The sequence below is a fragment of the Anabas testudineus genome, chromosome 2, assembly GCF_900324465.2.
Source record: "Anabas testudineus chromosome 2, fAnaTes1.2, whole genome shotgun sequence".
Lineage (NCBI taxonomy): Eukaryota > Metazoa > Chordata > Actinopteri > Anabantiformes > Anabantidae > Anabas > Anabas testudineus.
Genome location: NC_046611.1, coordinates 11,477,280 through 11,493,359, shown reverse-complemented (window position 1 = coordinate 11,493,359; position 16,080 = coordinate 11,477,280). Strand labels below are relative to the sequence as shown.

At 40.5% G+C, this 16,080-nt stretch overlaps 1 protein-coding gene across 4 annotated transcripts in view; it reads left to right on the top strand.

Moving 5' to 3' along the window:
* Window positions 1–16,080, top strand: part of xirp2a (xin actin binding repeat containing 2a) — a 44,026-nt gene that overhangs the window by 13,502 nt on the left and 14,444 nt on the right. For 2 of the 4 annotated variants that reach the window (XM_026362483.1, XM_026362482.1), the window contains exons 2-3: window positions 2,151–2,244; window positions 10,255–10,412. In XM_026362483.1, coding sequence (XP_026218268.1) covers window positions 2,151–2,244; window positions 10,255–10,412 — 252 coding nt within the window. Of the gene's footprint in view, window positions 1–1,873; window positions 1,945–2,150; window positions 2,245–6,607; window positions 6,780–10,254; window positions 10,413–16,080 lie in introns of those variants that run through there. The other 2 variants (XM_026362484.1, XM_026362485.1) reach the window with 2 other exon arrangements.

The window sequence follows — 16,080 nt, the reverse complement described above, 5'->3', positions numbered from 1 at the left end:
TGTCTCCACAAGGGACAAATACAATAGCTCATATTAATTTAAAAGACTGTTTAGTCAGAGAGAGTAACTATTTCAGAGCTCCATCCTGGAAGCCATACTTTGTTGGTGTACCTGCTGCCTCTAAGGCACTCACCTGGTCAGTCAGGGGCAAAGTAGACATGATGCTGACACTTTGTTAGTCCTTCGGTGTCTCATACTGATGCTAAAGATACCCTTTGGCTTAACTATTTGACGCCGTGTGACTGATAGTGGCTCAGGGCAACAATCATAAATTCTCAATTACAGTTGTGGAAACATCACGGTTTGATTCACTTTAGGCGCAAAGACGACTGAGTTGTCAGGCACAAAAAGAATCACAGTCAGATTAAATGATGAACATTGTGCTTTATATACTATGTCATGTCTTTAGCTGTCAGAAATCTATGCACCTGTGTTATTATTAAGATCCCTGTGATTCAAAGGCTTATCTTTAGCATCTCTATGATTTGCCAGAGGACATGACAAAGTGTATTTATTTGGGAATGAGAACAGACTGGATATTTATAGACAGAATATTTTTCTGGTCGGCAAATTGTTCAGACCTACGCACCATGTGACAGAGATCAGGAGACTCATAGGCTCAGAAACTGTCTCCTTTTTTCTCCCTTGCTCGAGCCCGTCCGTAATTTATATTCCGTGTGATTCTATCTGCTTTGCTGCAACTTAAAAGTGTTTATTAATGTACAGAAAAAGTGTTTTAAACTATGTTCGCATCCACTCACACACCACATGTATTCATAATTTACCGCTCACATTAGCTTTAAGTGAGGTGCAAACAAGCTTATCAGGCAACCAGATAAATGTTTCAGTCCCTTTAATGGCCCTTATACAGTGACATTCGCTTCTGTAACCAGCTGCAGCAATATCTAAACACCACAATATACTGGCCTGTACACCATCGTTACCCTTCTTGCACTTAAGCATCCCCTGAGCAAAGAAGCACCTCGTTGTAGACAAAATGCAGTTTATTATCAGTAGTCAAACACGGAGCACAGGGGAGCTGTGGTTAGCAGTCGGTTTGGGCCGCGTGCTTCTGCTCCTCGCTGCTCACTGATTTGAGCTTCATTCGATGTGAGTGCTACTTCAGCAAGAGTGAGAGAAAGACAGCGACAGAAAGGGAGAGATTATGTTTACATCCCTGTTTTGCCATGGTGTGTGTGTGTGTGTGTGTGTGTGTGTGTGTGTGTGTAAAACTGCAGGAAAATATGCAAATAACCATTCGTGTCTTTCAGGGATTTGCTAAATGGGATTTTTGAGGACAGTGTTTTGTCCTTTGGTGCATTTCTGAAATTATGGTTGACACCTTCAGCAGAGAGAGCTGAGAGATGTGTGTGCCACGTGGTTTTGCCGTGTGCAGAGTTGTTGCATGTTTGTTGTCGCTCTCTGTTGAGGGGAAAAAAAAACCCTATAGGGAATACATTTGATTTGCAAATGAAAAAAAACACACCCGCACATTTGCAAAGACACACGCCCACATAAACACACACGTACGCGCACAGGCACAGGTGTATTTGTTCCCCACGGGGACGATTTGCAACTGAATAGGCATGTTGCACTGGCTGGCTGACTTCTAAGTTTTGACAAAATGCTTCCAGGGGAAAAAACAAGCCCGTATGCACCAAGGACATGCCATTTACCAAAGCTGGAGCTTTTATCAATAGAAGCCTGTGAAAACACCTTTAGTTACAGCTAGAGTGGCTCTATTAAAATTCAACCAAGTGCTGTTTGCACTAACTTTCCAGTCAGTGCCTTCTGCTCAAGGTTGTCACCCTTTGCACACGCAGATATGTGTGTGTGTGTGTGTAGGTGTGTGTATGCTTATATGTGTGTGCAGACCAGGCGACAGCAACAAAGTTTCTCCGTGGAATCTGAAGCTTGAGTGGCAGCAGACATATCATTTTTCATGTGAGCTATGTGTGGTAGAATCCTCCGTCCTTTGTTTTTCAGTGTGTGTGTGTGTGTGTGTGTGTGTGTGTCCATGTCAGGGTGTGTACAGGCGATTTGGGCATGGCCAGCTGGTTTTGATGACCTGCTGCGTCACCTTTCCATGTCCCTGTTGTGAAAAAAAGGCACATGTGTTTCCTCTGATAGCTCTTTCTCTCTTTTACCAGGAAGTGACAAACGTCCACACCTCCCCGTCCAAAAGAACAACGTCCAGTAGCCTCGCAGACCCGACCATGGCCTCAGCTCAGGACAGCACTCTTTGTGAGTACTTTCTTGCTTTTTACTTGGGACTTGTTTTTAAAGTAACTTTCCATATGCAACATCAGATGTGTTATAACTTATGACAAAAGGCCTAGCTTTAGGATTGCATCATGGTTACAGTGTCAACGAGCAAACAAGGCTGCCGGATGGTTAATGCAACGTTTTGTCCCATTTGTTCTATGAGATAAACATTTGGCAGAAAGCTGCTTTTCTTTTTTTTTTTGAAAACTAGATTGTTCCCTGCTAGATAAGGCTGCCTCCCTGGCAGCTTTTTAATGGGAAGCTTGGGGTTCTATATACTGTGCTTCCATTACTGTGATAGAAACGCTGTGGTGGTTACCTCCAGTTTGTTTTCCGCTGATGCTGATAGTACAGATGGAGCTTACAGTGCGAGGTACAGTCTGTTTTTTTTACTCACAAGGATCACAAGTAAACTAAAGGAAGCACTTTATAAAATATCAGTCTCCCAGGGACCACAGACAGAGTGAAAATGTCAACTAAATAAATTAAATAGATGAAATACAACTTAATATCACAGGTGATTATGATATTATGATGTTAAAACCAAATTACAGTTTAGATCTGTGCCACACTGACCAGTACAACCAGTCAGCTTCAGAGCCAGAGCAGACTAGTGCCTACCAGCCAAGCCTTTGGTAAAAACAGGAAAACTACTGTTAACAAAGGAGGAAGAAAGCTAATCGCACAGTAAATGGAACTGTTACCAATCGCTCAACAGTGAAATTCAACAGGAAGATCGAGCAAAAAATTAATTAAAGAATGAGAGCAAAGTTCAATACAGAGTGATTAACCAGGAACTGGAGACAGAAAGTTTTGCTTTACTTGAGTAGTACATTAGAGACATTTTTAGTCCTTTAATCTGGGGCCCATTTTCTCCGCCCATGCTCTTCCTGTTTGGTTTTTTTTTCAATGCTTCGACAGCACAGACAGACCTCACACACATGAACACTCACAGGTGTTGAAGCTCAACCATGCGCGCACCGTACCCTCAACATATTCACACGCACAGGCTGTGAGCCTCTCCATCTCTACCTGAGATCAGTCAGGCTTTCGTCTCGCCTTGTGCGGCTCTAAATCTCTGCGTTGTGTCTAAAATTGGAGCTTGTTGACAATTCCTTGCGTTCCCGTTGTCCTGACTGAGCGACAGCTTTTGTCTATGCTGACAAGTTGTCAGTGACAGCACTTCATAATCTTCCAGGTCAAATGACTGACAGTGGGGGTAGGGGGGCTGCAGGAGCTGTTCCCTGCAAAGCCCCAGAGTTTAAATAAAGCAGGGAGTAACTGCGCTTTAAACAGATGCAAAGCTCACCTCTAAATCTCCATGCTGCTGCTCTTTCTAAATAGGCGTCCTTGTTTACTTGTTTCCTCTCGTATTACACCAGAATCACCAGCATAAAGCTGCGGCTGGCTTTGTGGCACACAACAGTGGGTGTTAAACAGCAGTGTTTTTTTTTATTCTATTACTTAAAAGTTGTGTGCATATGAGTCCGTGGCTGATTAAATGTGTCAGACAAGCTGGGCCCAAGAGAATTTCTGTGCACATGCTGCCAATCGGAGGTGGATTTGCCAAAAGACTGTTTTTGTTTTAATTAATCTCCTCCCCCATTTTCCTGCCAAATGATGATGTCTTAATAATATTATCCTAAGGAAAAACAAAGATTTTCTTCTAGTCAGCTTCAGATTTAATCCCTTTAGTGGCTGTTCTGGGACACAAATTAGATTTTTAAAGTCTCAATCCGCACAAAAAAATGTTTTTTTTACCTGTGTCGTCCTGTTTTCTTGTCAGAATGACGTTTGTACAGTGTTTGACGCTGCAAATAAAGTTTGAGCTCACCTGTGCCTGCAAGTAGGATTTATGACTTCACAATTATGTTCTAAGCTAATGCGCACACACACACACACACACACACACACACACACACACACACACACACACACACACACACACACAAACAGAAACAGTAATGAGAAATTCAATTTGCCATTATCTTTCAGTTGCTTCTTCTGGTCACTGTGACCACTATTCTTGACAAGAGTTAGATGGGGAAATTGAAAATTAATAACAAGCATTAAGACTGGAAGCAGAGCAGAGAGAGACAGCTGGCCAAAGAAACTTTAACATGCAGCTTAAAGTTCATTTAACTGGATTTAAACTGTCCAGTAACATAATACCTCATTTTGTTTTTATTGGCACCTACTGACAATCCAACCCTTGAAGGGAAGGTTAGTTATTATAAATAGTTATTTATTCTTCTTTCTGTCAATCAGTCACCGAACAACACATTCTCCTGTTTGAATCTTGTCTCTGACACTTGGGATCTTTAAAAGAAACACACTAGTGTTAGCTTAGCATCAGTGAAGCTACCGTCCCCCAAAAGTGAACACATTATCTTTGTTGCAACTATATTTGAAGTTGTGAATTTTACATTTATAAGAGGGAAAATAAAACCAGTGCAGGTGATTTATCATTATAAAATACTGTCATAAATCTTCTTTATCATGTGTATTGTTTTTTCTGTATAGTGGAACTGCAGCTCTCCAACCCTCACTACTGTAGCTGAAAATGAATTTGTTACGGGCTGAGAACATGTTGACATTTTGTTCTCAAAGGCAAAAATACCACCAAAATACTCGTTGAGTCATTAGCATTGATTAGCACAATCTTATCCAACGCAGACACAGCATATTGGATCCACTGTTAAAAAGATGGCAGGAAATTAGAGCATTATTTGCTAAATTTTAGTTTCTAATTCATTTTATTGTGGAGTTGCTCTGGACGTCAGCTGGATGAGATCCTCAGGGCCCTTCATTAGGTATTCTACAGGAGTATGTTTATTTTCCTCTTCGGGAGCAGGAAATCCATGTGCAATTTCAGTGGGATTATCAGCAGAGCGCAGCTTCTCTACAAGCTGATGATAACCATGCCTACCTCTAGTCGATGTGGCTCCAGTGGCTCCTCATGGGGTGGGCTCCCAGAGAACACCTTGTATTTCACATATGAGATCAATAAACAGACATGATCACAACTAATAATATGGAGGGAATGGACATTAATCGCGCCTGGAGGATTATATTCGAATCTCTCTTATGAATTCTTAAGAAGGGCACATTGAAAATGACCCAAGGCTGATCAAACACAAAAAAGGTCACTGGTTTAAAAAGGTCTTTGCCATTTCCTTCGGGCGTCGTACTGAATGTCCAAAGATGTGTGCAAACTTTACTTTTCTCCGCTGATAAATTAGAGAAAATGAGACATTACCTGCTTGATTGTTTCTTCAGGGTTACTGCAGCAGGTATTACCTCACTTTACTTTGATTATAGCACCTAATTCTGAGGAGCTGTCTTTGAAAAACATTGAAAGACATCATGAAAGCAAACTGTGTGAGATGGTTCTAGAGGGAACAAAGGTTTCACCTGGAATGGCACAAACAGTTTCTCTTTGCAGAGTGTTTTAAATCATTCAGCACGTTGAAAACATTCAAAGCAGCTTTTAAGGAAATGTTTAACTCACAAAGGGCAGCAGGAGTACATATCTCTGAACTTAGTTCAGTTCAGGACTCATGTTGTCAAAATGTTTTTGTGGAGAAAGAATATCTGAGAAAAACTGATCTACAATGCATACAAGAGCTAGAACTACAAAATAACTGATCAGCTTAGAATTAAGACCAGAAGACAAAGTTTAAAATGTTCTTATTGTTTATTTTATTTTTTATGGTGGCCAGGCTAATGCTAAGCTAACTATCTGTTAGATATGGAAATCCATATTACCCAATATATTTCATATTCATATTTGGGATACTAGCGAGCGTATGCGATGTCGATCTTTTAATCTCACTCACTCAACTCAGTCACTAATATTATCCTTTAGATTAATGACATTAATGTGTGCATTTTTGGGCTTTTTTTTTTTTTTTGAAATATCATCTAGAATGAACACTTTCCAAGTGTTTGTCTGAACTATGTATTTGTGTGTATGTTGTCTCTGAAGCAGAAATGAGATCTGTCTTCACTGTTTGTACAGAGTCATAAAATGTCATGATATTTACCATGATAACAAGCACAGATTCCAAATGCCAAATGTCTCACTGCTCTCTGCTGCATAAATGAAGGATGTACCAAGTGTCTGTTTCCCAGCTCGCAGTGTGGGACGTCTGTCTCCATAAGACTACTGTGACATAAGGTTAGGGGCATGTTGGATACCTCAATACTTGAAGCTAAAAAAAGCCAACACACATCCACCTACCCTCTCCCCCAAGTCTTTCCTATTTTTTACGAAGGGGGACTTCTAAAATAAAATCAGCTGTTGCTGGATGCCTTGGCCTCACTGAGCGGTGGAGCACACTGCTGGAGCTGGTCTCCAAGCCTCACTGCCTTTCTCTGCCTGGGATTAGCTTTCTGTGTTGGGTTAACGCTGTGCGACTGAGCCCATTTGTTTATCTGGACTTCCAAGGCCCTATACTAATCTGTTGGATTCTATTGTTTGGCATAAAAAGTGATCTACGCAGTTTCAAAAGGTAAGATATGTATGTGGACTATCAGCATTTGAAGGCCGGCTGTTGTATCAACATAAGCCCCACTGTCAGCACGGCTCTTTTAAAGTGATTTCCCACAGAAACACAACTGGAAGGAGACAGATTGGAAATGGTGGATGACATTTTAGCTGATAATGAATTGGCTTGATGTGCCCAGGCTGCACGGACATGAGACGCCTTTGGTGTGAATTGAGAAATAAGATAAAGTGGAGGAGCTGGTTTAAAGAACAGCGTGATAGTACAGTACTCTTCCATTATTCTACTAGGATTCGTGCATTGTCATAAAACATGCATGGCTCCTTCCTGTTTCCTCCCACCAAACATGACCAACAGCGATCTGATCCGGAATATTCTGAAAGCATAGCAAATTGGAGACAAAGTGCTTAGACTAGCATAAGGAAGCACTCCAGGGCAATCCGCCCTCCATGTAAAGAAGTTATTTTGATAGATTTGACAGCTCAATTATTGTGCCTGTTTTGCTTTCGTCGGTAAGGAAGAAATCGCCCTCCATGGCTGACATTTCAATTAGTGTAGCTCGTCTTTGCTCTCCTGTCAAACCTCAGCAGCCAGAGGCTTCGGTCAGTGAGTACTGAACAGAAAATTGGGTTGCTTAAGGCTTCTGTTGTGAGGAGAGGTCAGACTGCTGTGTGATTAGGCGACGGCCTCTGCTTGACACAGATCTATGGGCCTTGGGTTTGCGTTAAGCTACAACTCCTCTTGCCCCCTTAAATTCTGAAATTACTCTCTTGTTCTTTTTCTGTCTTTGCGGGACACACTCTCCTCCGTTGTCCCTAATAACCCATGCTGCCCTTCACCTCCTCACTTCTACCTAACCAGTGGTGCCGCACCCCACCTCTGATTACTTTAGTGCAGGCAGCGGCAGGGAGGTCGATTGCCCTGGGCTGGGCTCAATATAGCCACTGAGTCACGCATATTGGGAACAGCATGGCCTCTCCTGTTAACTTTCCCAGTCTCTTCCACTTCCATGACCCCCCTCCAGGTGCCATGACTTGTGCATCTGCTGTGACAGACTGAGGCGAGGAAGAAGCTAATTCTCCGAGAAGAGGAAATTAATAGTGTGGTAGTGGTAGGTTAGAAGTGTGATGCTTTTTTTGGCACTCTGCCCTTGTACTGGGGCGTCTTAACATTAAATTAAACATTTGTTTAAGCCATTAAAGCATAGGTACGTGGCCAAATCACTTTCAAACTTTTAAAAATTACTTCTTTTATTTCTCCCTCGCACGTATGCGCCCCTCCGCACACTTCCACTCTATAAATCTCCATGTTACAGAGGAACATGACGCTGCAGACAGAGCTGGTTTATTAAAAGGCTGGGTATATTTTCTTCCTCCAGTAAGCCTCCTCCCCTGCAGCTTGGTTACCTCACCTCAATGCTATGGCAGCTTTGCATACAGCATAACCTTCTCAGAATCCCAAGTGCTGTTGTCACAGCTCTCAGGCATTAAAACCCTCACGTCTCTGCGTCTGCGGCAGCTCCAGACGGTGACGTGAACATTTATCTCTGGTGATAAATGAGGGCATTATCCTTGTGTTTCTGTCATCGAACTGGTATAAGGTCACGCTACAGCCTCAGGTGTTGGATTTCTGACCCATATTTATAGGATGTAGCAGGTTAAAACCCTGTTTATTTTCAGATGCTGCTGTCTCTGCAGCCTGTGTCTCTTCCTGACGGGTTATTTGTTTCACTAACATGCCAGACGTAGCAGAAAGCTAAAAGTAGCGAGATGAGAGGATCATGCCTTTGTCACATGGAGCGTGTCAAACCAGCGCGTGGTGCAGCAGAATTGATTCGAGCATCTTCTGGAAATGGTTCTGGAGGTTTAGTGGTGTAGCTATTGGGCTAGTTGGTCAACTGCTAGCTGACGGCTTTTGTGGGTCAGTTTGTACTCGGTGAAGGTTAAATAGAAGTGGATAGTTCAGTACAGCAATAAGCTGAAATATACTGTAGCTACAGGACAACACTCAAGACAGTTTTCTACATAGTTATAAACTGGAAAGATTGATGTATAAGATTTATTCAACTACAGCTTCAATTTGGTGTCAAAGTGGACTATGATTTTATTTGCTTCTATAACAAAGCATTTTAAATTTGCCAAATGCTCTTATTCACTCTAATTTAATTTTCTCCAATTAGGTAACCCTAATTTAATTTAATTTAATTTAATTTAATTTAATTTAATTTAATTTAATTTAATTTAATTTAATTTAATTTAATTTAAGCACTGATATACAATATGTAAATCTTGAAATCCTCAATCACAATTAACAATATATAAAATAAATAATAAAGAAGTTTGAGTCTCACTCAAAAGAACTCAAGAAATATCTCTATGCTGTTGGGCAGTTAGTCTGAGTCAACCTTTGACAAAAACTACACTCATTAAGATATGTTTTTGTAAATTTATGTTAACATACGTTCCAAAAAAATAACTGCTCCTCCTGTTTCTAGACTCTACTGGTGATTGGTGTTGATTTGTTATAATGCATTCCCAATGTGAAACTTACTCAACACAACAGGCTGCTTCGATAGCGTTGGAATGTTTCTGCAAAATATAAATTTTAATGCTGGTGGGAAATGTGGTCAACCTCATAGGGTCAAATCTGTGGGTTTTTGATGTCTTCATTTTAATGACATGGATACCAAGGCCAGGCTTTATCAAGTCATTATAGTTAAGATATACTGTTAGTGGGTGGAGAGAAGCATTAAGATCGCTTGTACTGCAAAGCCAAGCAAGAATTGTATGTAGTGTACCAGTAAACACAGTTTTTAATCTCTGTACTACTACAGCACCAATGGGACCCTCATTAGAACCAACTACATTTAGGAATCACCTGCTGCAAAACTTTTCTAATACACATGGCTCAGAACTCATATTGATCTGTAACATGAGCCAAAGTTCCACTAGTACACATGCACATGGAGAAAATGTGTTAGCACCTATTGTGACACAACACAAGGAGGAGAATTTCAAAATGTCATAAGGTCACAGTGTGAGCACATAATGAGAGGGAATAATTTCTATTTAGGGTTTCTTTCATCCCACGGTGTTGTTGCCAGGAGAGAGAGAACATGCCAAGAGCTAAAAGGTCCAGTGTGGGTGTATGCTGAGCCTCAGCAGCGCCTTCACTGTTGGCTAATGATGCTTTGTAGCACAGAAAAGTCAAATGTAAAATCAATGGTCTTCTCTAATTGGCTATCCGCAGGGATGTGCTGAGCAATATGAAGAATCATAAAGTAGTACTTTGTGATCGATGAGTACTATGTACTTCTACTATGCTTGGTATCATGTCAACATTTGTTACAGAACGTTTGCCTCTGGCCCATTCTTGGTAGAATATGTTCAGCGTCTATGACTATGTAGATATCTTGATCAAACTTGAGATGGGATTTTTAACTCACATCTAACAGTGAGTATCTTTGTGTTTGTGTGTGTAGCTGCAGGCGGCGCAGGTAGAGCCAAGTCGGGACAACCTGAAGAGAGGGCCCTGAGTGTCGAGGACCAGGAGGCCGAGCCCGTGTCTGTGAAGGAGCGGCTGGCGATGTATCAGGCTGCCGTGTCCAAGAAAGAAACCAGCAGCTCCTCCTCTGCTGCGGTAAGACAATACTTCCCCAAGGATGTAACAGGAGGCGGCTGCGAGGACATGCAGGCACTGACAGTGTGTGATGGGAAATTGCTTATGACCACATTTCTGTCATTTAATTTTGCCCTAGGTATAAATCAGCTGTCCTGCATCCTCCAGGATGTTTTGCTGAACAGAAAAGGGGTGGTGGTGGTGGGGGGGGGGATTGGAGCCACAAAGCTCTGGTGGGATTATTTGTCAATGTGTCATAAGACTCAGAACTGGATGGGAAATACCAAACCTCTAGAGTGTGAATGGGAGTCAGGAGGAATCATCCAGCAGTCGCGTCATATACGACTGCTGCCTCACTACGACACATCGGTCATTTCTAAACACTACAATCAAATCAATCAATCAAACCTACACATGCTGTACTAAAAAACAAATCTGAGGTACTTGCATTTCCATTAAATACTATGGTAAACATTTAGGATTTCAAATTAACAATGTATGACAAACTTAAAGATTAAACCAGTGTTTTTTACTTTTATTGCTTAGGATCCCTTTCAAAATAATACTATTTACCAACAAAAAATGTTTTCCCACTATGCTTCTAAGCTGGTTGTATTTAAATTCTGTATTTAGTAAAAAAGCCGAGCTTTTACTGCTGCTACATCCCACATAAGATGTAAAAACACAACTATTTTCCAAAGCAAGCATCTTCAAAACAAAAGAGCAAGAAAAGTTTCAAATGACATATTTATCTACACAGGCCCACGTTTTTCGCTGGAAAAGGCTCGAGTAACTGTCTAATTTAAATGTTCCATATGTGAGCAGTTATTTCAGTCTTTGTGCGTCATTCGCATCAAGTCGTGTGCAGATTCCTATTAGAAATACAAAACAGTAAAACAACAAAATCTAACAAAATCATCTAGGCATCATTTGACAACACCGACTCAAATTCTAAAGGTATTTCTTAATCATATTAGACGCTTCTGGCTGAACAGGTTGAAAAATAATATTTTAAATAATATTTTCATTCAGTTTTCAAGGTAGTGCGAATTTTAAAAGGATTTTGTGTTATGACAGTTGACAGTAGCACCACCTGTAGTGTTAGTAGGTAACAATATTTGGATGTTTTTTACTGTATTTGTAAAAGGAGTTAACGACAGTGACTCTATTATGTGCAGTACTACTGTTTTAAAGTTTGGGGTCACTTGTTCTTCTATCCAAATGTTCTTGTTTTTGAAACATTTTACAACATAAAATTGGATCAAATTGATGTAAAATACAGTATAGACACTGCTATTGTTAAAAACCACTATCATAGCTGGAAACTACCGGACTATACTACTGCTGGAGCAACCACCTCAAGTTATATTACAATTCTAATTAATATTGTTATTATTTTTGTACTGGTACTTTTACTTAAGTACAAGATATGTCCAATCTTTCTACTATTATTAAATGAGTAAAGACAAACGAGTTTTTAGATAGGGATGGTAGAGGGGCGGGAGAGTGTACCATAAATTTCATAAATACAGTGTGTATTATGTACTCTACCTCTATAGGAACTATAGCAACATGAAAACTGGTGAAGTTGCCCTTTAACATTCGACTTGATTATATTATTAACCATATTTTTTAGAATATACACCAGCAAAACACACAGGCAGAGAGAGCTACACACAAACACATAGAGAGGTGGAGCAAAAGCTCATAAAAGCATCAATCACTGTGTCAGTAGTGAGTAATGAAGGAGTATTTTTACTGCATCTACGGAGGAAGAAATTAGAACTTACTGCAAATTCAGATGAACCCACACAGGCAGCACACAGGAAGGCGTTCACACATTTTTTCTCATTTCATTTATAAAATATTTGAATATTCAGATTAGTCATTAGTTATTAAAAAAAAAAAAAAGCCTCTGTGGCTTCGAGGAGACTGTTTGTGCTTCATAAACCCAGAAATTCAACAGTGCGAACAGTTAGTCAGCCGAGGGCTATTACAGTAAGTCAGATCAGTTTCCAAAATAAAGTCCTAGCAACTGGAAAACGTCTGCTTTTTCCTCGTAATCAACGCTTACGGGCATAAAGATATTAATGGTGCTGGTTGTGGAGTGAAAGAGGAGTTTAAAACGGCAGAGGAATCCACCACAAACCGAGGTAGAGAGGCTGCGGCACGAAGGAAGAATGAGCGAGAGAGAAAAACTGAATTCTAGATTAAAGCGCAGCTATGCAACAACCTGCTATTTTTCACACCTTCACCTCCGTGCCCTGCATAAATAAGTCTTTTCCTGACCTCAGTGGCTCATAGCAGCTCCAGTCCAGTGCTGTGTCCTTGAGGCTGGGTAGTAATAAATACTTCTTGGGTAAGCCATTCATTATTTTTTACTGAAATAATCAGGTCAAAATCTTATTCAAGCACAGATTTTTCTGTTGAGCTGACAATAAACATTTTGTAGCATGAATACACACCGGTGTTCCAACATTTCCCATTATTTGAGCTTGTAATTTACATGTCAGCAGAGAGTTAACGATAAGGTAGAAGTAGAAATGACATCAAAAGCCAAAACAAGACCAGAATAAATCAAAAATATGGTACAAAAATACAAAATAGAAAATTATATACTGATGATAATGATATAGGAATGTGAAATACAGTGAATAGTCAGTGTGTAACTGTGTTTAAGCAGTTATTTGGCGATGGAGGGCTAAAGTCAGATGGCAGCTGCTCAGGGGGATTCGTTTGTATGCCCTCACCAGCTAGAAATCTTCCAGTTACAAGTGAGTTGGAACAGAGTTCATTCAACCGCATCCTTGTCTGGTTCCTGATCAGTGCCAATGATTAGTCCGTTTCATTAGAGAGAGACTGAAGGACTGGGAAAACTTATCAGTGTTCTTTCGCTCCCCTCCATCCCTCCACTCTCCGCTCTACTCAGCTCCTGAGGGATTTCAGGTCTCCTGGTGGATTTCAGGTCTCTCTCCTGGGAGCGGGCCTGTGTTTTGCAGGGCTAACATATATTAGCAGAACTAATATAACCTGTTGTAAATCCCGACACACTCACCAAAAGTGCACAGTACAAGTTTCCATGGTCACAGAAAGCGCAGAACAACAACGTGAAGCAGCTTTCGGTTTTGCCTATGTGATTTTCCAGCGAGGCCTTTTGAAGTGGTACACAACAGAGCTGAATTATACAACAGGACGGAAGACGCTGGTTCATAGCATCATGTTGAGTCAGACACTTAAAAAAAAACACACATAAATAATGGAGTGGCGCTTTGGGTGCTGTTTAGGCATGTGACATCATCAGTCTAACTGAGGCACCTGAGCAATCGGGCCACCCACCTGCCAGCCTGCCGACGAAGGTTTTAAATAGAACAGAGACCTTGAAACTGCAACAGTGCTTCTGTTCTCGTAGCTCCACTCTTGTAAGTGAGATATTGTTGGAACGTCTGATTTAATCATGAAAGCATTAGCGCGACCTGCCTTTGAACACGACGAGGGAGCGCAGCAGTAACTCACAGGAGGCTGTGCTTTACATTAATCATACAGCAGAGGTGATTTACAAAAATACTAATGCACAATTATCGCAATCGAATTACAAATTCATTAAGATAAACATTAAAGGAGAATAAAGTAGAAATGACTTCGTCTCCCCTAGTATGCACAGCTTGATTTTCCCAGTGTGAGTGGTGCTTTCCAGAGTACATTAACTGTAACTGTTGGCTGGTCACGTGTTTGCATAGCAACAAGCCTTTTCAGCCCAGATGAGAGGTGTTATTAACATAAAAAAGAGTGCTTTTCTAGCTAACTGCTAATATTACAGCAAAGCACTGCCTCAAGTGGCTTGTTGCTTTATTTTCTAAATGGCTGCAGTGCATAATTACCCTTAAAAGAACAGCCACTGAATGCATCTCCTATATTCTTTCACTGATAGTTGATTAATAACAATCAGAAACACATTCTCACACACAGCAGCTTCAAACAGGACTCAGTGAATGGTGCTCGTGCTCGTCACTCTGCAACCTCCCCAGCTTCAGTTGATGCCTACCGTCAAGCCTCCAGTGGTGACTGCTGACAGCTGAATGAGGATGTTTGTGTGTACATGTGAGCGTCGGGGGGGTGAGGAGGAGTGCTGCGTACAAAAGGGGGGGGAGGCTAGTTGCCAGACGGAGCCTGCATGGGAATCTTGTTTTTCCTCCCTACAACTGCAGCTGTTGTCTGAGTGTCCAAACACTACTGACAAGATGTCACTCAGACATTCAGTCTGTCCAGTCCATCATCCAACAGCCTTGAATGCTACTGTAATTTGCTGCAGCCATAAAAACACACTCAATTTTCCACACAGCGTCAACGGGTAATACACAAATCATAGCTTATAGATTGTTGAGCTGACAGTTAAGGTTGGCAGAAAGATCAACAAACATGCTGATTATCAGTTAAATCCATATTTAATCAAAACTGCAGGTTTTAGAATAGTTTTACATTTTAGAAAATTCTACAAAGGTCTTATTTATAAGAATTACATGAAAATTGATGCCAGTTTTGTTCATATACCGTCAACTTAAAGGGAAAACCAGTAGATAGTTAGCTTAATAATAAAAACAAATAAATAAAACACATTCAACTACCTCTAAACATCTCTACAAAATATATAGTATTGTTTCTTACCCTAAATAAAAAGTTAGCTAAGCTATGTACTGTATATGGGTGTTATCTTGTAAAACTTGCAATTTGTAGTCCTCGCTAAAAGAAACTGGCAATTATATGAGTGAAACTGTGTAATTTACAAAATAAGAAACAAGGTAGACTTAATTGCTTCTGCATCCATTGTAAATATTCACATAATTCAAAACAATTTAGTGTGACAGAGAGGAAAGATTGTATAATGTACAAATGAAATTCAATACCATATCAACAGAGCCACTGGACCTTGAAGCAGTAAAATACTGACGACATGGTGCCTTGGCACAAAATGTGACCGAAACTCCTCTGTGATAACTTGCAAATTGCACTGTACCCCTCATTTGCATTGAAAAGGAAAGGTGGCAGGCGTGTGGTCAACATTTACTCCCACACACAAATACAGTAGCACACACAGCAGAATATATTGCAGTCTCCCAGAAGCTGCAGTATATGTGCAGAAGCCTGCATATAAATGTTTTATTGGGAAAGTAATTGACAGTCCCAAAAGGAGATTAGTGTATCAAATAGTCAGTGAGCATTCTTGCCCAGATGTCATAGGGTGAGGACTGCATCCCTCATACTGATGAAGTCTTCTCTCTCCCCTTTCTTTGTAAAGAAACCAGGCTTTTGTAATTCCACGTTTAAAGGAATAATTCATTCTGTAGCTTGATAAAAAAGTATTGAAAAGCTTTTTGTTCTATTAAACTCAATAATCTGTGAGACACTTTTTCTTTTTTTCCACTGATGTTTCGCTCTCTGCTCCAGGACAGATATGGCAAAAGTAAATCCATTAAAATTGGGCGCCTGCCATCTTTGCTATTTTGAACATTTCTGCCAGGAATAAACATAACAAATGGCTCAGTTGCATTAATTTAGCTTTTTGTTCCTTTTTTAGTTATATGTACAACAAATATGTAAATTTTGTCTTCATCATGTTGTCTACAGGACATTATTTTGCTTACGGCTATATACTGTACATCCTACATACAGGATCCTGAATGAATCTCCATTA